Source organism: Gossypium arboreum, chromosome 3, assembly GCF_025698485.1.
Source record: "Gossypium arboreum isolate Shixiya-1 chromosome 3, ASM2569848v2, whole genome shotgun sequence".
In the NCBI taxonomy this organism is placed as follows: domain Eukaryota; kingdom Viridiplantae; phylum Streptophyta; class Magnoliopsida; order Malvales; family Malvaceae; genus Gossypium; species Gossypium arboreum.
The window spans coordinates 3,104,157-3,127,700 of record NC_069072.1 but is presented as its reverse complement, the minus strand read 5'-3'; the positions used below and the strand labels follow the sequence as shown (position 1 = coordinate 3,127,700).

Genomic DNA, 23,544 nt, shown 5'->3' with positions numbered 1-23,544 from the left:
CTGACCCTGTCATTATTAGGTCTAGTTCAAACTAAGGATTTTTAACTAGACTAAACCGGTTGGACCAAAAATTGATTGGGTGCTAGTCTAGAGAATGATTTTAGATCAATTAAATTGAAATTGGTATAGACAAGTTTAAATGGCTAAAACCCGATTAAATTGATGGTTGAATCGAATTTCGATTAGTACCGATAAATCAGTGGCCTAATCGATTCGACCACTAATCTGATTTAAAAAACATTAATTCAAACTTAAAGATCTATTCAATATGTGAAAGGATTTAGATAAAAGTAAAATGCTCGAAATTTGAATTTAACAAAAACAATTAGACCATTTAAAATACATATTGAGCTTAAAATTCAATATTCAAGGTACTCAAGCTTGCCATATTTTTTACATATTATGTAATTTATATAAAACAATATTAAATATAATATATATAATACAATAACGTAATTTGTCTATGTTTAAGATTTTAAGAAAAATATAAAATTAATAAACTAGAAATAATTTCAAATAATAATAATATAGGCTAGCTTAAAACGAACTCATTTATAAATTTAAACATATTTTAAAAATTAAAATTTATATTTCAAATTAAATTAAACGTAAAATATATTTACATCATACGTAAATCCACTCCGTAAACATGTTTAGTATAAGACCGATCATACATTCTCCAAATAATGGGCGACGGGCTTTCCGCAGTCATTATGGGCAAGATCTGAGAGCTTTCAGTGGAACATGCCATGGTTTCAGCTTTGATTTTGGTCTCATTCATTCTGCATGCCCGTCCAAACCAGCTGAAAATGAAACCAAAAATATCTCAAATTTTTGTTAAGTAGTGTGTGGTTAGCTTCCGAAATTAAGAATTTGATTTATTTTGGTATTTAAATTTGACAATTAGATCTATTTTGGTCCATGTACTTGAATTACTTCAAGATTTAATGATGTGACCAGTGTTTTTAAAACAATACTAGATTAGTCGGTTGAACCATTTGGATCAAAAATCGATTGGCATACTGGTCCGAATAAAAGGGTTTAACGGATTGAATCAGAAACTATCTGGAATTGGTCAAAATCAAGAACTGAAATTAAAATCAATAGACGAACGGGTTGAACCTATTTAATAGAATTTTTATTTTTAAATTTTAATTTTTTTACGATTTTTATTATTTATTTAATTATTGTTGACCTAGCAATTGAATCGATCAAACAAATTGAATTGAGAATTAATGGTCTAATTGGTCCAATCGCCAATCCGGTTATTAGAATATTGTACATGATACTTTAAGATTATACCACGTCATTGCCTGAAAATTTATATAAAATATTTTTAAAATTTTTAAGTGATGATGTAACACAATTTCAAAGTGTCATGTCATCGAATTTTATATTTTTCAAATTTAGAAAATAAAATAATTCTATTTGCTAAGTTTAGATATGAAAGTGAACAAAAAATATAAATACCAAAGTGGACTTAGTTATCAATTTTAAGGGTCAAATGTTATCTTATCTCTATTGTACCCGGTGACGAAATTTAACATTAAGTTTTAGAGGACTTGATTAAAAATTTCAACGAATTTTTTTTTCAAAAAATTGAGTAAATCTAATAAAAATTTCATTTTTTTAAAGGTTTAATTGATTTTTTTTTTAGATTTTTCAAAAAATTTAATAGCCCAATTAAATTTTCAATGGCCTAATTCCCTACTTTCATTACTATGCATCGGCCCTTTGATTAGTCCCATAATCAACTTAGTCCTTTTATTATTAAAAGGAAAAATAATATCAAATTTTAATAAAAATAACATTTTGACTTAAATAAATTATTTTGTTTAGAGTTGAACAATAAATAAATAATAGTTTTTATAAATGTTAACTTTATTACAAATTGATATTATTTGATTTTTTTAATAATATGTGAATTGAATTGATTATTTAATAATAGAGAGACCAATTTAATCCAATCTCTATAATAGAAGGACTTAACAAGTACTTTCACCCTTCTTGCTTCCTACTATCTGTGATCATTTTCACTATGACACGATACAAAATATATTTAACACAAACTATTAATGTATTAATATATATATATATATATATATATATATATATATATAGGGTGTTTGGTAAACAGAGTTTTAGACTTTTTTTAGTTGATTTGGGCACAAATGGAGGATTGAGTAGTCAAACCCTTTAATTGTAGTGTTTGATGAATAGAGGTTTGCAAAAGCTTGTTGAACTAAAACCTCCAAAATAAAATACTGCAGGGATAGGCAACATTTTTCACAGTTGATTGAGAATGAGATATGTGGAATGACATATCCGACTATACTTGCTCAAAATACTTCCTTTGTCACATGCTCTCAAACTTAATAGGGATGCCAATATATCAGTAGCCTCTATTCTAAAAAATATTCACTAATTAATTTATGTATTCTTAGTTTATTTTCAACTTACTTGTGTAAAATGATTTCTTATGCAACTTAAGAAATTTGCAAATAAAGAACTTAAGAAAATTGTTTATTTAAAATTTCAAAAATATTCACTAATTAATTTCCATAATGGATGCTTTAATTCATTGTTAACAGTGTTTTATTTCAATAAAGACTAAAGTATTATAAACAAATAAATACTTAATAATAAAATGTGACATGCCATTATTTGTTATTTTACATATATAAACTTTCAATTATAAGCTAATTTTTACCAAGACTTTTATATAAACATTTAATAATATCAATTAATCAAATCGCTTAATAGAATTAGATAGTCAAACCAACCACTGCGATCAACAATCAACCAATTACTAAACATGGCCATAATATCTTAAATATTACATACCTAAAATGTCAAATCCAATTAAACTACATTCAAATATCTCTTTTTTTTGGCAAAAGTAAAATTGCACTTTGACCCTTAAAATGATAAAATTTTAGTTTAATCCTTTAAAAATTATAAATATAGAGAATATCATAATTTATGCTAAATAATTCATCAACAAATAATTTATTTTCATTTTAATTAATCCGCAACACAAAGAAATTCTATGTTTAATTAGTGAGTCCAAACAAAATTTATATATTATGAGACTAATTAAATATCATTATCACGTTAATAAATGACTTTTAATTTACTCAAACAATTGGTCTAATATTTCAATTTAATTAAACATAGCTTTTAGGTTTTCTGTATTAAGTATTAAATTGCAAAACCTAAAAATATTCCTAACCCTAATGTTATATGTCACCACTTTTGATCGACGTTTCCCCCACCGTGTTAGACTTTTTCTTTTCCAGCTTGTTAATTTATTGCTAAAATGATCCTTGTTAGATCATGAATTCATGATCGGACCCCTTCTTTGCATCTATTAAGGCAATTTCGAATATTCGATGAACAGTCCAAGTCATTTTTTAAATATATTCATCATTATCATTTACATATTTGAAAAACATGAACTAAATCAATAACTTTATACACAGTACATGACTAATAACATAATTTAATCAAATAGATTTAACTGCCACTATTTGGGCCAAGACTAAAAATGATCGATTCGAAAAGTATAAGAACTAAAATTGACTAAATTAAAATATAATGACTAAATTCATAACTTAGGTATAGTACAAGGACTTATATGAAAGTTAAACCTAAATTTTGAGGCGCCATAGTGTATACCTTCCTCTGATGGGGAAAGCACCGGAAGAAACTAATTGACAAATAAACAAAATCAAAATCAAAACAATAAAAAGTATTCTTATTTTATATAATATATTTGAAAATAATAACATATTTATTACCCCCAATTACGACTGAATTCTTAAATATTTAAATATAATAATGTATTTATTACCCCAAATTACTACTCAATTATTAAATATTTGAATATAATAATATATTTATTAACCCAATTACGACTCAAGGATCACAAATGACATCCTCGAATGAGCCAAAAGAATTTGCACGTTCAAAGTTCTTCATAGGTATATAGGTTATTATTTAATTGGCACTGACTGTGTTGAATCGTATTATCCTTTTATTTATGAGTTCGAGAAGAACTATGAGTAATTTTAAATATTGTATCACAAAAAATAATTATAATTAAAATTTATAATGAGATTGTTCAAAAAAATTAGGCAAATTATTCATTGTATATTAATTTAAAAAGTAAATTGATTATTTCTGTTAAAAATTTTCGTTCATTTTTACTATTAAAAACTGGTTTGGATGACAAAATAACTAGACATGGCATGTCACGTGTACCTCATATTGATGTACATGAACTAGTTTTTAACAGTGGAAATAGATGGATTTTTTAATAGAATGACCAACTTGCTCTTTGATCTAACGTACATAGATTAATTTGTCAATTTATTTTGTAAATGAGACAATATGCAATATGATTCCTAATACAAGAGTTTTCATGATACTTTTACCTTATTTAATGCAATGTTAGTGAAAAGAAAAAAAAAATCACAAATAAAGAATAAATAGATATATCAAGGGTGTAAATGAGACACTGCTACTTGCAAGCTATTCAAGTTCAACTCGAAAAAAATTCGAATTCAATTCGATAATTATCAAGCCAAATTTGAGTTTAGTAACACTTGATTCGAACGGCTTATAAGCTTTATTGAGCTTTTCATATTTTTATATGATTAAATTACGTTATTGCTATTAATATATATTACTAATCTTAAGCTTAATTATTGAGAGGAGCTCAAACTTGAGTACAAAAATTGGTAAATAAAAACTTGAATAACTCGATTATATCTAGAACTAAACTCAAACTTAAAAATAGATATTTGATAGTTCAGTATCCAACTTTGAATGTCGAGTCAAGCACTCAAACTTGACTCAGCTCAATAAGACCCCTAAACATACGCCATAATTTTAATTTTATACGTAATAATAACCTGCAAATGGAAAGGAAAAGCAAATCAAGATATGAAAACACACAAATTTTCTAATTCAAGCAAATCTGGCGTTGAAAAAATAGCTGTTAGGCAAATGCTGATATACACAAATTCCAATTTGGGAACACAAGAATGACACAAATAGAAAGGACCAAAAGACAAAATAAACCCAAACCAAAATATTTGCATTTTAGAACTAGACGACAATAAAATAAAAGGTTGAAGTCTTTTTGAGAATGCAAAAATTACATTTTAGTGCGTTCATACACATTTCCCATATTTTCTTACTTGACGCTAGGGTTATCTCCATAACGTGTAATGAAATAGATATCCATTCCCAACCTAATTCACAATTTTATTTAGATGTTGACATGCATGCCAATGATTATAAAAACTGGAGATTGTGGATTCAAAAGTGTTTTTTTTTATCTCAATTTAGTAAATTATATAAAAAAAATATTTTGAATGAGGATTTGTTTCAATCAAAAGATTTTAATAATTTTAAGATTTTGGGTTTGAGTCTAATTATTAATGTTAAGATTGTGTGACTCGAATCTCATCACTTGTTGAAGAAAAAAATAGTGACAAAATAATGAGATTTGTGGAAGCGAAAGGCCAAGGGCCGTAATTAAGCACAAAACTAGACTAGGGTTGCGAGGCGGTACAAACCATACAACGCAAGTTGAATCCATATAGAATTGTTATTCTATTTGACTTTGATTAGAATAGGGTTTTTCAACATTTAAATAGATGTAGTGGAGGCTACTCTTATATTATTCGTTTTTTTAACATTAGTGAATTTCTCTTCCTCTGCTCGTGATTTTTCCCGAAAGGGTTTCCACGTAAAATCTATATTTTTTTATTGCTTTGCGATAATTCTACCACCATTATCGATGTTTATTATAACAGTTAGAATCAGAATAAAAAATGATTGGTTTAAGCGGTTCAATCGGTACCGTAAAATTGAAAAAAAATTGAAACGACAAAAAATATCGAACTAGATAAAATGATTAAAAATATTTGAACTGAATTTAAATTAGTTTAAATATTGATATTTGTTGTTATGATTTATAAAATGAATGTGTATATTATTATTATTATTTACTTGTGATTTTTTTCCTAATTTTTTTTAATGTTTCTAAAATTTTTTAGAATTTGTTATTTCTATAATGGATGAGCTAAAAACGATCGTATGATCACTTTAAGCACAAATCCGATTCTAACAACATTGATTTCACATTGTTTGAATTATTTACTCTAATATGAGGCTAAATGTACCATCTAATCATACTTTCTACATGTTGATTCTGAATATAGTTATTTAGATTGTATTATTTGTAATTGCAAATTTGATTGTAGGTGCATAATTGTGATATTTTGTATATAGATTTTTGTCCAAAGTTATTACAATATTCTAGATTATATTTTATTTAAATTTTGTAATGATTAATTTCATTTCATAATTGTTATTTTCAATTAGTATTTGGAAATATTGTTTTTTTATTATTATATATATTGTTATGGATATAATGTTTTTTTTTTGGTAAATAAAACAATATTAAGCTATTACAAAAGCAATCACGAAATCAAAAACCCATAACATACTTCTAAACTAGCTCCCGCACAGAATATGGGGTTCTACAAAGCACCTGGATACCCGTGAAATCTATAGCAGCATGCTTGGTCATGAAATCCGCAACTACATTATGAGCTCTAGGAAATGATGGATATGAATCCTCCAATTTCTTTGTATCAACTCATGAATAACCCACAGTTCCATAAAATGACTATCAATAGCTTCTCTAACTAAAATTATTTTCACTAAAAAGACATTATCACATTTAAGTTCAACCTGACCACATCCCTTATCTCGATACAAGAGTGACCATGATTCTCAAAACTAAGACATAAAATAATTCAAATTTCAAAACATTAGGTTAATATAAAACAAATGAAATTAATTTGGAAGGCATGGGTTGGTCCCAATTTCCCAAATATATATTTTATAGAAATTAAGATTACTTGAGTAAGCAAATTTGCTTCTTCTTTTTAATTAGAAATCATGATGGGTGATGTTATTGGACTACAATAATGATAATTATTTTAATAAAAAACAAAGAACATTGGTTAAATCACAAATAAACTTTTTAGTACATGTAAGACTTGTTAGGTGAAAGTTAGATTATTTTATTTTCAGTAAAAATTTAGATTATGAAAGTTAATTAATAAAATATTACGAGTTGAATTCAGTTTGATTGAATTTTTAAAATTTTAAAATTGTTCATTATAATTTAATTCGATTTTTAAAAAAATTATTTTAATTTTGACTTTGGGGCTTTAATTTTTTTATACTAGTCCATTTTGTATTAACTATTGATCTTCTAGTTGCATATTTTTTATATTCATTAAACTATTTATTTAATAATATTTAATAGAAATTTCAATTAATTTTATATACAAAGTATTGGGACCAAAGTTCTTCTCCAATATGATAATGTTAATTAATATTCCCAACAAAAGTTATGAGTTGAAATCTAACTGTACCTTCCTCCCAAGAGTTATCAAAAAAAATAAATAAATAAAAAGTCAAAAATGAGGAGCAAGAATGTATTTTAGTTACAAGTATTTATAATTTTTCTATATATTTATTTATATTATAATGAAATCACCAATTAAAAAAAAAGCTAAATTAAAATCATAACACTTAGAGTGAGTTTGGATGAGCGATTGGATACGGTATGGTGCGTTTAACTAACTTTTTTATCTCATGCTATAGTATTGTTATAGTATTTAATCTCATTGACAACGTTATTTTTGTACTAACCGTAGATAAACGCACTATCCATCCAAACCTACCATAAGTTAAATATGATACCATAAACCAATTGAGTCTTAACTTGTTTGACATCGATACTATTATCGGTGTAGACATTGTATAAAAAAAAACCATAAATAAAACTAATATAAACAAACACAATTCAGACATAACATGAAATTATTAAAATTTATACAACAAAAAAAAATCATTAATGATCAAATATAATATATCAATGGAATTGCCAATTGAGTCTTAGCTCAGTTAGGATAAGTATTATTATTAGTGTAAGAGGACAGGAGTTCAAGTGCACTGAAGCGCATTCTCCTCTTATTTAAGAGTTAAAGAAGGACTAAAAATATAATATATATTTTTAAATTATATTGCGTTTACGGAAAATAAGAGGCGAGCTTTGTCATGTTTATCTTTACGCGCATTGGACACGGAATATTGGATTAATTTGTAAAGCTGAGTGACAAATTTTATATTATTATATAATTATTTTTTTCATTTATTATATTACAGAATGGGCTGTAATATCCATCAACAACCACATGCTGTCGCAGCACTTTGAACTTTATAAGCTGAATGTCAAAATGGGGGAAGCCTACCAAGGTATTTATCATCTTAGTCTATAAACTGAAATAATTAACAGAATGATTGTTGAACATTAATTTCAATGATTTCTTTTTTCTTTTCTTTTTTTATAAACAATGATTCTTGTTAACTCATGTTTTATTAGTTTTTCTTTTAAAGTATAGAATCATAATTTCAAGTATAAGCTAAAATATATACAATTATTAAATTGTATATTCGTGTGATGTATAAACTAATTATGTGTTATGAAATTAGTTAAAAATAAATTTTAAGTTTCTTTTAATTTATAAAAATATTTTTTAATACAATGCTTAAATTACTCGTAATCTTTACATTTATAAATCGGGGATTATATGATACCAACGAACTAAAACTCAATTAGTTATAAAATATGGTATGGAGAAATAATTTTTTAAAAGATTTTACAAAATATATTTAATTTAGTCTTGTTGTTGAGCATTAATTTCAATTTCTTGTTTTTTATAGAAAAATTATTTTATTTTATTTTTTTGATACAGTGCCTAGAATTACCCATAATATTCATTTTATCTTTTAAATAGGAGGAAAAAAACGCGTTTTAATGCATTCAAACTCAAGTCTTCCTACATCGATAAAAATGTCAATCCCAACCAAACAATACTCAATCGAAAAAAGAAAAAATTATTGTTAACTATGTTTTTTCTTTTCGGTACAAGAAGGAATGAACCATAACTATACTAAGCGAGGTCAAGTCATTCCAAAGCAGTCATCGTGCAGTAATTGAAGCACTTTATCCGGCGGTTGCATGAAAATATATCTACCTAATAGTCTTGAGAACAGTATTGAAGCCAAACCATCAACAACCCTATTGACCTCTCTGGAGATATTTGCAATCCTAATCATCTAAAGAAGTTGGAGTAGGTTCTTGATGGCTTGACTTATTGCAGAATGTTGCTGATCCACTTCAGTTACTTGAATTATTTAGATTGCTTCAATATTATCCATTTCAAGGATTACTAGTTCAAGCCCAAAATCCGAGGCTAATTGGAGACCTTGTTAACTAATGTTTAATTAGTAATTTTTTTTAACTACAGAAACATTAATTTCATTTAAGTATACCATCATAATTGCAAGTTAAAATATATACAATTAATAAATTATTTCTTTTCACTAATTATTTCTGATAATACACGCTAAAAAACTTAGCAGATACTCCCCATCTTGTAATTCCCGCCAAAGAGTAAAAGACAATCCTTCCCAACTTTAACAAGAGAGAAAAAAAAATAGAATTGTTAAACAAATTGTTCTTTTGAAAATATCCAGTATATAATAATATTCACTTTGCCTTATTCCTCCACAGTTCACACAAAGCCTTCTCTCTTCAAAAAAATTTTCCCCAGGGAGTGAAAAGGAACAAAAAATCTTCTACTCAAGAAAAGAGAGAAAGATCTTACTTAGCGAAACTATTTGCAGGAAAATCACAAAGAACAGTGATGAGTTATTACAATCAACAACAGCCTCCAGTTGGTGTTCCTCCTACTCAAGGTCAAAACTTGGTTTTTTGCTTATTTTCTGAGATTTTTTTTGGCTTGTTTGTTTGTTTAGCATATAGATTTACATATTTGCCTTTTTTGTTTTGCATTGCGATCGAATAGATCCGGTCATCTAACGGATCTGATTTTCTTTTTTCTTTTTGGTGTTTGAAATTAATAGGTTATCCACCGGAAGGATATCCGAAGGATGCTTATCCACCACCGGGATATCCTCCACAAGGATATCCTCAAGGTTATCCTCCTCAAGGATATCCTCCTCCTTACGCCCCTCAATATCCTGCTCAGCCTCCTCCCCAGCAACAGCAAAGTACTGGTTTCTTAGAAGGCTGGTAAGTCACCTCTCCCTCATTCTCTGCACGACTTTAGGGTTTCCCTTGCATGTACGAGTATTTCTACCGTATATTGAATCGTAAGTCAGATCCACGAAATCTTTAACTTAATTCCACTCGGCGCCTGTTGTGAAAAAATCGTTTTCGTCAAAATCGCCGAGAAAAAATGGCATTCGGTCATATCTTTTCGCGTGATCAGTCAGTTCTTCATATTTTCTGTCAATGTTCCGAAAATACCCCTAGACTTTTTTGGTCAGTCTCCGGCGTTCGATGCTGCAAGGGGTGTTTCGGTCATATAACTATTTTCACCTCTTTCTTTTTTCTTTCAAATTTCCTATAATTTCAAAGTTTTCGACAAAATTTGAGATTCAATCCTCTTATTTTTTTTTAAATTTAAAAAATCATTGTAAGTATTTCTCGTTAACATACTGATTAGAACGTATATACTATTTTGACTAAATCTCAAATTTTATAAAAGTAAAAAAATTAAGAGCATATTTTAACCTAAATTAACAAAGTCAAACAAATTATGGATGTTAAAATCTATCAATTGCTTTCTAGAAACATAATGCTTTCAAAATCATTGAATGAAAAACAAAATCATGTGGAAACAGAACTCGAAAGAGAAATAGACAAAAGACAGTCTTTTGCCAAATTAATACCTGATGATTGAATTGATTGATTTGTATAGTTGTTTCCATTAATTGATTTATTTAATTAATTAAATTGCTTGTGCAGTTTGGCTGCTCTGTGCTGTTGTTGCCTGCTGGATGCTTGCTTTTGAGAATCCAACTATGCCAAATGCCTCAAATGTTGAAAAATCAAATGTTCTTACTGTCTCGCCTGCTTAATTTTTTTGTTTATGTTCTTTAAATAATTAAATTGGACCTTTGTTTGGAATTAAACTAAACCTTTGTTATATTTTATATTAATTCCTAGTTCTTAGTTTTTATCTGTATATATATTTGTTCCAAGGTTAGCCAATTGGACAGTGATTGGCATCTTTTGCTCTGCCGAGTAAAGGAATATTTAAATTATTTATTTAATTATTAAATTTAATTAATTTAATTTTATATTATTAAAAAGTAAAATTTAAGTTTTGAAGAGTTCGAGTTAATGTTACGAAATGATTTTTAAAATGATTAAAATATTATTATTTTTAAATAATTATTAATAATTTCAACCTAAAATAAATGCGAAATTTAAACTTAGAATATGAATTCTAAAATTTTAATTTTATCATTTTAATTAAAATTTCTTTTAAAATTCAATAATTTTTTTTATAAATATAGATTTTCATACTTTTTGCAACGCATTGTGGTATGTTTTATAGTGTAGTATTAGCTTCTAAGGTCTTGGCTTAAACGATATCTCCAATTTTTAATTAAAAATAATTAAATGAAAATATAAAAAAATCATAATTAGTCGAAGTAACTCGTACTCTTTCTTCAACCTATAAATAGAAAGATAATGAGTTTTAATGTACTCAAACTCACATATTTTTATATTGGCAACGAAGCTCACAAAACTCACGTATTTTTATATTGGCAACAAAGCTCACAAAACTCAATTGACACGAATTCTGTATTTTCTATTACATTATATTAATTAAATAATTAATTTTCTATACAATTGATTAGTGTAATTTTATTTTGATTGAACTCATTTTATTGCTATATAAAAAAATCAGATTACGTGAAAAATAGTTATCAACTTATTTACTTCATTGCTATTAATATAATTATATTACTTCGTCTTAATTAATTTGAATTTTTAAAATTATTTATTTCATAATTTTAATCGTATTAGTACAATATTTTATGTTCTTTTACATAATTTAGGATGTTTTATTTTAAAAAATAATTTATTTTAAACAATGATAAGGAGATATTTACCTATTTATTTTATTTTAACAATTATTTATTGATTTTTTTTTAGTTATCAAACACATATAGAGTTGTTATTAATAATTTTTCTAGTATTATTCTTGTGCGGCTGTGGAGTCCTTTAATCACGTGTTTCTCGATTGTCTGAAAACTAAGGTGGTATGGGAGTCGTCGGGAATGGCTCCTGGTACAGATTCGGTGCTTTATTTGATAAACTCTGTGCTGCAATGCATCGGTGATGTTACAACCGAGGGAATTCTTGCTTTTCTTTGGAGTATATGGCTTCATAGAAACATTTCTTTTTGGCGGAATGTTGAGGTCCAAGCTTCTTATTTTGTCTTTTATGCTGGATCGCGACACAATCGGCTTCTAGCAAGGTGCAAGTTGTATCTGCGCCTACTTCGGCTGCTGTTCGTCGGTGGAAGCCTCAACCGACGGTAGGGGTCAAATGTAATACTGATGCGGTTGTATTGAGAGGTCGAACTTGTTGGCAAGTGTTAGTGAGAGATGCTGCTGGTAGTGCCTTAGGCTGCATATCAGGTTATTTGAAGGCTGTTTTTTGAACCGAAAATTGCAGAGGCAATGGCTATGAAAGAAGCCTTATGTTGGCTGAAAGAGAAGCAATTTGATCACGTTATTATCGAGTCTGATTGTTTGGAATTAATCAATGCGCTGAATGATTGTGTTTCCTTGTGAGCAATGTTGATGAGAAATTTAGATACGCAGAGTTCGAAAATTTTTGTTGGTTTGAGAATTAAATTATAAAATTTTACGATAGTAAAAATTATAATATTATTATTTTAATAGTTTATATATTTATAATTTTTAAAAAATTTAATTAAATTTGTATTATCTTTAGAAGGCTAAAATACAATTTTACTATTACTAATTTAAAATTTTATAAATTATAAAAAATTTAAATTGAAAATTTACCATTTTAAGGTGCCATGGCGCCCTTGGATCTCTTAATGGCAGAGTCACTGAGGATCGAGATAATACCTATCAACTTAGAATAGGTCTGTTCTTTGAAAATTTAGGTCCAAGTGTCAATACTATTTTTTTTTAAATTAGTTGGTATGACATTTAAAGAAAAACTCATTTGGTAACAATTTATTTAGAAAAATGATGTTGTAATGAACTTGGATTTAACAAAAATAATTTTAATAGTGTTAATAATTAGGCTTGAATTTAAAAATCTAAAAAGTAAATGAATTAAATTCTTAAAAATAAAAATGCAACGACTAAATTCCGAACTTACAAAGAATATAAGGACTTATGACATGTTTTAACCAAAAGATTTTGTTTCCATTATTCAAAAAAGGTTAAAATATGCCATAGATTCTTATACTCTTCACCGATTTAGAATTTAGTCATTTTAGTTTTATTTCCCGGATTTAGTATCTTTGCTTTTTAGATTTCAAAATTCAGGTCCAATTGTTAACGCTATTAGTTTTGTTGGTGTGACATCTTGAAATAAAAAGGAAATACTTATTTTGTGGCAATGTAACTAAAAAATTGACATTTATAATGAACCTGAGTTTAATAAAATAATTTTAACAGTGTTATTAGTTTGACCTAAATTTCAAAATTTGAAAAGTATAGTTACCAAATTCTATAAATAAAAGTACATAGACAAAATTATAAATTTATAAAGAGTATAAGGACTCATGACATATTTTAACCTTCAAAAAACTTCAAAAAAGAAAAACTGTAAGATGTTTATGTAAATTGGAGATGGACCTAAGCGGAAGAGGTTGAAGTTGGGATTGAAGGCTCTATGTTGACCATTAAGAGCTCTAGAAGAAAACGACGAGTTATATAAATATTAGAATTTGTACTCCGAAACACTCTCCAACGAAAATAAAGAAATTAAGATATTTTAGATAGAATAACAACAAAGCGGAGATAAAAACAAAACTTCATTTGAATTGTTAATCACTCATTTGGTTTTGGTGCATGAGAATTAACTAATAACTCGTCTTTAACTGACAACATTAATAGGAAAATGTGTAAGCTTAGTAGTAGGTTAGTCCTAACCTACCATAATGGACGAAGCTAGAAACTTTTTTCAGTTCAGAGAACTTAAGCTAAGTTATAAACTTTTAAATGGATTAAAATGCAATTTTACTTATATAATTTTTAAAGGGACTACAATGAAATTTCTCCATTTTCCCACTACCCTCGTCCCTACCTGCCATAAATTATGCAAAATTATTTATTATCTTGATTAGGAAAAAAAGGGTAATTTTTTCCCTTAATTTCTAAAAAGCTACTAAATCTTGTTACTCTTTGTTAGTAAAGGTCAAAATTCCGAAGCCGCCAAAGTCGTTGGACACGTGTCAATAACATATTCATTTCAGGGATCACATCCTACTTCCACACGTGACACGAGTAAACCCTAATCTTATTTCAGAAACAAAAAGGGGGAAAAAATAGAAACCCTAACAAATTTTTCCGCCAGAAAATCACAGCGTCCCATTGAATCGCCGTGAAATCTCCTGTAGCATAGCATCGCCATGGTAGAAAAAAATAATTGAATTTAATTTCTTCTTTAATTCTCTTTTTCTTTTCGGTCTTTTTAAGAAAAATAGCAGTTCTTCGCCTTCCGATCTCCGATTCAGTCACCCACAAAATTATATCATAAGGTAATTGTTCTTCTTTTCCCCCTCTTTGTCTGTGCGCATCTGGTAATTTCATTTTTTATATGTTAATCTGCGTTTTAATTTCGTTCGTGTTTTCGATTGTTTCAAATCTGCTTTTTAATTTTGCTTAATTGCCTTTCTGTCTGTATGCTATTCCTATTAATAATCTTTAGAAATCAGATGGGTGAAATTATGTCATTTTTTCGCTTTGTTAGTTGATAAAGGGGCATTTCTTTATTGAAATAGTTTTAATTTTATGATGATGGTCATTTCTTGGAATCATGTAGTATTGATTTGTTATTCACGTTATTCTCGATTAGGAATTAGCTAAATTTACCCAATTATAACAGAATATTGATGATAATTGTTTCAATATTAATTCCATGGAATGATGCTTGAAATCTCTTTTTTTGTTGATTTTATCTGCTAATATTGAGGGAAATGACTTTTGCAGCTTCTTGAATTTGAAGGCTTTTTTCCCCTTTGTGTTCCTTTAAATGGGTGCTCCTAAGCAGAAATGGACACCTGAAGAAGAGGCAGCGCTAAAAGCTGGAGTCATCAAACATGGTGCTGGAAAATGGCGAACGATACTGAAAGACCCTGAATTTAGTGGCGTCTTGTATCTGCGTTCCAATGTAGATCTTAAGGTATGTTCCTTTGGCTTCTCATGTTGAATGGTTCAGTCCTTGTCTTGATGAAAAGTACCTATAGAGTTTTGTACTTGTTAATTCATGTTTTCTTTGTATCTTTGGGTAGGATAAATGGAGAAATATGAGTGTGATGGCCAATGGATGGGGTTCTCGAGACAAAGCTAGGCTAGCTGTGAAAAGGACATCTAGCTTTCCTAAACAGGAGGAGAGTGCGGTGGACCTCGCTGTAGCTCCAAGTGATGAGGAAATCGTGGATGTTAAGTCCGTCCCAGTTTCCAGTGCTACATTACAGATTCCATCTTCTACAAAGAGATCCATCGTCAGGTTAGACATTGTTCTTATTTTTGTTTGATTAATTTCATCTTGTATAATTTCACTCCTGACGTTGTTAATTCTTGTCACTGTTGTAGGTTAGATAACCTCATTATGGAAGCAATTACAACCTTGAAGGAGCCTGGTGGTTCAAACAAGACAAATATTGCTGCATATATAGAGGTAGTGTTTATATGCCAGTATTCATGTTTATAATTCCATTCTTTTTCCTATTTAAAGAAAATCTTGCATTTGAGGTCTTTAATAAACAGAGAACTTTGAAATGGCTCATGATTGGTCGATATACACCTTTTTAATTGAAGAAAATAGCTGCAAGGAAAGCCGTGTGACATAAATGTTTATTTGTACAGTTTGAATTTGAAGGCATAAGAGAGTGACTACATAAGTCATGGCAGTCTGCTAAATGTTTTCCTTTGTTCAGGGTGTTGCTACCCTTATTTATTTTCAAATAGATCCCTGACTATTCTGCTTAAGAAATTTGATGGAACTTAACATTCTAAAATAATAATTTTATCAATTTAATCTGCTTTCTTGGACTTAAAATGATATGATGTTCCATCTCATATTCTGGTGATGACAGCACCCACTATGCTTAGCTCATATGTTATCTGTTAGTTGTTTTCCTGTTGGCTTTAACATTTGTATGTTTCTTTTGATATGTCTTCAATTTAGAGGGTTTTTAAGTATAATTTACCTATTTTTTTCATCAATGTAATCTGCTTTAGATGTGATGCTGAGTCTCAAAATTTGGTGATGGCAGCAGCAACCATGTTTAGCTCGTGTGTTTCCCATCAGTCTGTTGGCTTTAGCATTTTGATGTCCCTGTAAACATGTGTTAACTAAGAGTTTGTTGGCATAATTGACCAATTTCTTTTCTTATTCTGTAGGAGCAATACTGGGCACCTCCTGACTTTAAGAGGCTCTTGTCAGCGAAGTTAAAGTATTTAACAGCTTGTGGTAGACTGATAAAGGTAATTAGCATACCACATGGAAACATATTTGATGCTACTTTATTCTAAGTCATGAAGTTTGTTGTCTGAGAAATTAATAGATGTCTTGTTTCATGAATATATTATTTGCATATATTTTGATGCCAGTGGATGTATTCTCTGTTATAATTTTTGGAAACAGATAAGGATTTCGGAGTTGTAAGTTATATATTCATGATTGTAGGGTTGTATTTGATCTTAAGTTCAACGATTGCTATGCATTTATGAGTAATGTGAACTAAGAAGGTGTTATAGTGAACAAGCTGATTGCACTGCACCCTTTGTGTAAAACACAAATGTTTGCAGTTTTTTTGTAAAAATTTGATCTAAGGACTGCTCTGTACATCTGTGTGTTTTTGGCATCATTAAGAATTCCTGGAACTAGTTAAATTGATAAATGTGAACTGAGAAGGCATTTCAGTGTATAGGCTGATTGCACTCCACTCTGTGTAACACATGCTTGCTGTTTCTTTGTAAAATTTTGGGAGGAATTCCTCTCTATGCTTCTTGATAGTCCTAATACCACCTTACCAAGTTTATGGTAGTTATTTAGTTAAAATCATCCTTGCTTTTATTTGCAGGTGAAACGCAGGTATAGGATTGCACCTGCTCTGTCATTTTCAGACAGGAGGAGGAATCATCCCATGCTATTTTCAGAGGGAAGGGAAAGGGTTTCTCCTCGATTTGATAGGGATGATTTGAAAATCATCACAAAATCTCAGATTGATTTAGAGTTAGCTAGGATGAGGAAGATGACACCACAAGAGGCTGCTGCAGCCGCTGCTCGAGCAGTTGCAGAAGCAGAAGCTGCAATAGCAGAAGCTGAAGAAGCAGCAAGAGAGGCAGAGGTTGCTGAAGCTGATGCAGAGGCAGCGCAAGCTTTTGCAGAAGCAGCAATGAAAACTCTAAAAGGAAGAAACAATCAGAAAGTGGTAAATTGCCATGTATTGTCATTATTTATTTTGCACACATGAACATATGCACAGAGAAATACACCATGCAAGCTTATTTCTCTTTTATTCTACACCCGCCTTTAACTAATGTCGATTTTTATTTTAAATTTTTTTGCATATAGAACCTCTACACAGTATTTATGGGATTCCTTGTACAATATTGTTTGTGTAATACACAGATGGTTCGAGCTTGATTTGGCAAAACGAGCAAAGAGGTGTTGACGATTTTTGCAGCAGGCACCCAGTCATCATCCCTTTTGCAGCAGGCACCCAGTCATCGTCCCTATTTGTAGCAGGCACCCAGTGATCATCCTTATTATTTGTAGCCGTCCGGGGGAGAACAAAAAAAAGGGTTAGGGCCTTTTTGGTTGCATATGTATAGGATTCTTCCTTTTGCGAGGAAAAGTAGATTCCATTAACAACGTTGCTAATGTGGTTTCAAATGCAGGGGTTCTTTCTTTGTTTTTTGTTTTTTTGAGAATATTATGGGATTGCAGTTGATATTTATTCATTTTGAATAGCTCTGCGCTCAGGATGCTGGAAAACATAGAAACTAGACATGTAAATAGGGGGGATAGGAACTGTTTGTTTTGCATTTGAGATTTATCTGTTGTGTAGTTTTCTTCGTGTTCTTAAGCATTTTCATGCCATTCTCAATAGAAATGAATTCATTTTGCTGTAGTTTTTTGTGCCAATATCTTATATAGTTTTGTTTGCATCTTTGTGCTTAATTTTTTCTTTTTAGGAACTGCCATTTAGAAATAGATTTTGAAACAAAGGGAATATTGCTATGTTATGGGAATTTAACTCACTCAGTCACAGATCAGTTGAGCACATACATTATTTCGGTTGATATATTTTGGGTGGAAATTCAGTTTTATTTATAATGATTATGAAATGTAGGGAGAGTAATGCATTAATTGGTATTCATGATTTAATGGTTTTTTCAGTGGGTTTGCATTGCCATTTAAGATTATAGTTTTGTACATTACCCAATATCTAACAAGTGTTGGGTGAACTTTGATCGTCAACCTTAAAAAAAATTATTTAGATGATAGGCATATACATTATCAATTAATTAGATAATAACATATTTTGACTTTATGTATTTTTTTTGAATTTTTCACCGTTCATCCATCAAACTAAATTTATAATTTAATCAAATACTTATTTATTTATATATCTTGCACAATTAACTTAACCAATTAAATTAGTTAAAACGATAATTAAAACAGTGAGTATGAATTAGTGTAAACGGTAAATTAGTTAAAATTTTTAATTTTATTAACTTAACCTGGTTGGAGATGGAACAAAGGATCCATGTTCACTCCTCACCATATGAATTGTTAAGGAACCTGGTCGAGGTATTGATAAACAGTGGCAGGCGATTTGGAAGATTAGGGAGTCATGAGGGTATTTCTTTTGGCTTATGGCTCATGTCAACCTGTTGAGGAATGCTAAAATATGGCGAAGATATATTACAACGGATCGCTGGTGTAGTCAATGTGAATCTAGGTTGGAGGATATAGATCATATTTTGTGAAGGTGCTTGTCAGCGGCGGGTCTTTGGAGCCGAGTTGTGAAGAATGACAGATTGAACGAGTTCTTAGGCCTTAATTTAGTTGATTGGATTCATGCCAATATAACTAGGCAGGAATGCTTTGTTTTGAATGATGACAATTGGGATGTGGTTTTCGGTTTGTTATGCTGGTGTCTATGGCTACAACGAAACCAGGTTTAATGAGAATTTCTCTGAGTGGGAAAGTACGCTGAACAGGCATGACGATTGAGTCCAGAATTCTGTGATGCTGTTCATAACTCAGATGGGCCGGATAACAAAGAAAAGGAGATGATATGACAGTCAATTTGTTAGTAGCGTCCTAAATCAGGATGGACTGAAGTCAACACCGATGGTGCTTGAGAGGGGTTATGCAGTAGCTGGAGGCTCTATCCAAGATGAGAATGGTGTCTGACAATCTGGTTTTGCACGGAATACATAGGGATTTGTATTATTATTGAGGCTGAATTATGAGGTATATATAATGGATAGATGTTGGTAAGGAAGATGAAGGTGAGACAACGAACAGTTTAGCAGCTTTGGATTTTATCCTTATAGAGGCGAGGTTTTATCCTTATATAGAGGCGAGGTGGATTATGATAGTGTTGTGCTATGGAGCATAAAAAGGTTAGTTGCTTGTGATTGGAAAATTGAGTTCAAGTGTGTGTTTCGTGAAGGGAATCTATAGCATATTGAATCATGGCTTTTAATTTAAAATCGGGTATTTGTGTTTTTAAACTATTAGTAAATTTATATTTGGTCACTTAACTTTAAAAAATTTTAAAATAGTAATTGAATTATTTGAGAGTCTTTATTTTAGTCACTGAGCTTCTAAATTTATTTTTAAAAGGGTTCAACTAGCTAGTTGTGAGCGACAATTAGACAATTGACACAGTTGATTAGGACTCATCGATGAGTAGAAAAATATTATTTAGATCCAAATTTATTTGCCGGTCAATGTCGGTGTTCTGCAAATAAAGAAAGCCACACAAAAATAAATTTAATAGCCTAATGACTTAAATGAAAATTTTCGAAAAATTTAAAAACTATATTTTATTTAAAGAACTGAATAGTGTAGTCTCTACAGGAGGCAAAAAAAAGAAAAGAAAAGAAAAGCCCCATGGAATCAAAATCCCACTTTCTTCCGCAGATGCAGTATATGAATAGTTTTATGTACAGCCTTGTGCAGCTGTGCTTGCTCATCATTACAGCATTCATCACTTTGTCGGCCATTATAGTTGCTTTAATTATGATGTTTTCTTCTCCATCTTTTCTTCTTTCTTTTTCGAGTTCTAACTCTGTTAAAGTTCATTGCGGAAACATTCGTGGATCATTTTGATCTTTTATACAAGTTGTAGAAACCACATGTTTATACTTCTAGAATCTTCTATATGCATGGCGATTAACCTATGTGTCACATAGGAGGAAATCGATGTCTATTTATTTAGTGAGTTCATTCGTTGGATGAAGTTGATCAAAGATATTACAAATAGAAATTATTTAAAGATAGAACTCAAAATTAATATCAATTGAAAATTCAAACACAATTTTTTTTATCACTTCGTTCCGTAATTCAATCGACACGAATAAAGATTATAAAAAAAAAAAAATCAAAATCCATTCCCATTTTTGCGATTAGAAGACCTCAAAGCCAAAATCATCATAATACTTCCACAATCAAATGCTGGAAAACAAACCATGAGTAAAGAGGAGTCTTATTTTCAAGCCTAACACTCCACTTACAAAAATATATTAACCCATATCCCGATGAACAAACACATCTTGCAAGAGGAGATTGTGAAATATATGAACTAATACATTAGAAACGAAGAAAAAACCCATGGGAACAAACCGACTCAGCAATGGCAATAAATGATCTGACTCGGGCAGCAATTCATAAACTATGACTCAGCAGCAATTTCCATGGATGTAAGTTTCTCAGTGATGGGTTCTTCTTGTCGGTCACCTTCAAGTTGACTATAGTTTCCTTTTTCCTTAAAGAGTTGAACATGGTGATGCTTACAATAAAGTTTGCCTTCATGTGCAATGTAATTTGATGGACTAATAGTGCAACCTCCATGGCTGCATTTGAAGCAGCTTCTGTGGTATGATGTCCCATCAACAGCAACCTTTTTGAAGAAGAACAAAATTTTGTAATGAAATTTTCATTTTTGATTGCTTAATTGCATATATTTTGTAATAAAATTTCTGGGTTTTTATTCACCTTTTCAATTGGATAGACAGTCTTATTGCATCCCACACATTTTTCTTTGGTTCCACCGAATAAATTCACCACTTTCTGTGCATTCTATTCCCATACAATTAAACAATCAATGGCTAGACATTAGTATATGTGTTAGTTTGGTGGTAGAATATCATAAAAAATTTACAAAGAATTACCTCATTTTCTATGTGTTTTTCAGGTTTGGCAATCTTTGGTGTTCCTAAAAGAATCATACATTAAAAAAAGAAATTAGAGCAAAGGGTTTAATGAATCCTCTCATATATAGTAATAAATGTTAATAAAAAAAATTATAATTTGTTGAGTAGAGTGATAAAAGAGTTCAATACTTTTAAGTAAAATTTTAAGTTTGATTTGTTAAGTAGAGTGATAAAAGAGTTCAATACTTTTAAGTAAAGTTTTAAGTTCGAGTTTTGTGAATGGAAACAACAATGTTGAGAGAATTTTGTCTCTGTTTAAAGGTACACTGAGTCGAGTGATGATGAATTCAATATATCCTAAGTAAGATATTGGGAGAACTTTATCCTCATTTAAAGGTCCAACTCAACTCTAACTTCAAATTTAGTTGAAACTCAATGCGACTACTGGATACCAAAGATAGAGGTTTAATTAGACCCCTCAAAGTTTTTCTAAATTTTCATTAAGATTTCAATTTTTTTGAAAATTCTTATTAAATCCTTATTGAAAAAAAAACTTTAGTTAAATCTAAAATTTATTGTCAAGATCCATCAATGACTGTGATCGGAGGTCTAAACCCAAAGAAAACCTAATCTAACAAGGGTTTACAATGGAATTTTACCTTCAAAACTCTTGTCTAGACTGCCAGTTCTTTTGAAGAGCTGATCATAGTGAGGCCTGCAATAAAGCACCCCTTCAAAAGAATTGTAATTGCTAAGCTGCAAAAGAAAAAAAGGGTCCAATTCATGTTTCTAATATACCAAAAAATGCAAATTCCAAAAGAAAATATGCATATAATTGAAAAAAAAAAACCCCATAAATGATCATAATATTGGGTTAATTACCTTGAGAGTACCCTTACAATGGTGGCATCTGAAACAGGCTTTGTGAAAGACCCTATTATCAGCAGTGAGCTTATCAACCAAGTAAACAGTCTTGTCACAGGCCATGCATTTTTGTTGAGTCCCTGCAAATGTTGCCATTTTTATGTTATTTTTCAACTCACTAACCTTTCAATATTATTCAACTCAGTCCTTCCTTCTTCTTCTTTTTGGCTTAGTTTCTTTCTTTTAGTTTTTTTATTCTCTCTTCCCTTCTACAACTCCATTATTATTAATATAGAGGATGCAGTGAATTGTGGGCAACAATTTTTTTTTTAAAAAAAGGTAGATTTATAGACAGATTTGATAAAAAAGAAAAAGAGGTGCCCCCACTATTGCTATCATTTTTCTCCTCCTTTTAAGCAATTCCTGAAACACTTTCTTTACATTTCTATCTGTAATTTTTTGTTTTTTACTTTATTTTTCATTTTAAATTGACCCCATCCTTCCCTTTTTCATAATTGTGATTAAGGACTCAAAGGAAAATTGTAAAATGTGAGGGTAAGAAGATGAAAATTTCAATAATTGACAATCAATTCTTAGTAACTAAAATTGTGATGTATGTTAGAACAATGTCAAAGGTAACATGGTACTGAATACAACCTAAAATTTGGTTATGTCCTTGGGTTCTTTCAAAAAGGTTAAAATATACCATACATCCTTCTATTCTTTAAAATTTTGAAATTTAATCTTTGTACTTTTATTTCTAAAAATTTAGTCCTTTTATTTTGAAAAAAAAATTAACATTGTTATTTTTTAAATCTGTTGGTGTGATGTTTTAAAATAAAAAATATATTCACTAAATAGCAACGTAACTAAAAACATGGACATTGCAGTGAATTTGAATTTAACAAAATGACTTTAACAATGTTAACGCACGACACTCATGTCATTTTAGTGGGTGAGTTAATGATTCAATTCAACAAGACACTCCTACTCAAACTTTTTATAGAATTGAAAGATAAAACTCAAGTTTGATCCCAAAATAATACCAATTCGTTAAAGAGTCCGTCAACTTTGAACGAATTTTTTGTCTAAAAGATG

General features: G+C 29.7%; 3 protein-coding genes across 4 annotated transcripts; 2 read left to right on the top strand and 1 right to left on the bottom strand.

The window, feature by feature from the left end:
* Positions 1-9,608: 9,608 nt before the first annotated feature.
* Positions 9,609-11,099, top strand: LOC108484636 (cysteine-rich and transmembrane domain-containing protein WIH2-like). Its single transcript, XM_017788500.2, has 3 exons — positions 9,609-9,852; positions 10,021-10,189; positions 10,928-11,099. Exons 1-3 carry the CDS (start codon positions 9,801-9,803, stop codon positions 10,971-10,973), a joined length of 267 nt encoding a protein of 88 aa, XP_017643989.1. The 5' UTR covers positions 9,609-9,800; the 3' UTR covers positions 10,974-11,099.
* A 3,230-nt stretch (positions 11,100-14,329) lies between these two features.
* LOC108486559 (telomere repeat-binding factor 1) lies at positions 14,330-18,323 on the top strand. Of its 2 annotated transcripts, none has more exons than XM_053025409.1 (7): positions 14,330-14,720; positions 15,188-15,364; positions 15,474-15,691; positions 15,778-15,862; positions 16,588-16,671; positions 17,271-17,621; positions 17,822-18,323. In XM_053025409.1, exons 2-7 carry the CDS (start codon positions 15,215-15,217, stop codon positions 17,834-17,836), a joined length of 903 nt encoding a protein of 300 aa, XP_052881369.1. In that variant the 5' UTR covers positions 14,330-14,720; positions 15,188-15,214; the 3' UTR covers positions 17,837-18,323. The 2 variants fall into 2 exon arrangements, with proteins under 2 accessions (XP_052881369.1, XP_017646167.1); XM_017790678.2 differs by having other exon boundaries at positions 14,333-14,720; positions 15,172-15,364.
* A 2,470-nt stretch (positions 18,324-20,793) lies between these two features.
* On the bottom strand, positions 20,794-22,799 carry LOC108486560 (LIM domain-containing protein WLIM1-like). Its single transcript, XM_017790679.2, has 5 exons — positions 22,465-22,799; positions 22,242-22,338; positions 21,601-21,644; positions 21,425-21,508; positions 20,794-21,329 (listed from the first exon to the last, which is right to left on the bottom strand). Exons 1-5 carry the CDS (start codon positions 22,600-22,602, stop codon positions 21,102-21,104), a joined length of 591 nt encoding a protein of 196 aa, XP_017646168.1. The 5' UTR covers positions 22,603-22,799; the 3' UTR covers positions 20,794-21,101.
* Positions 22,800-23,544: the final 745 nt, after the last annotated feature.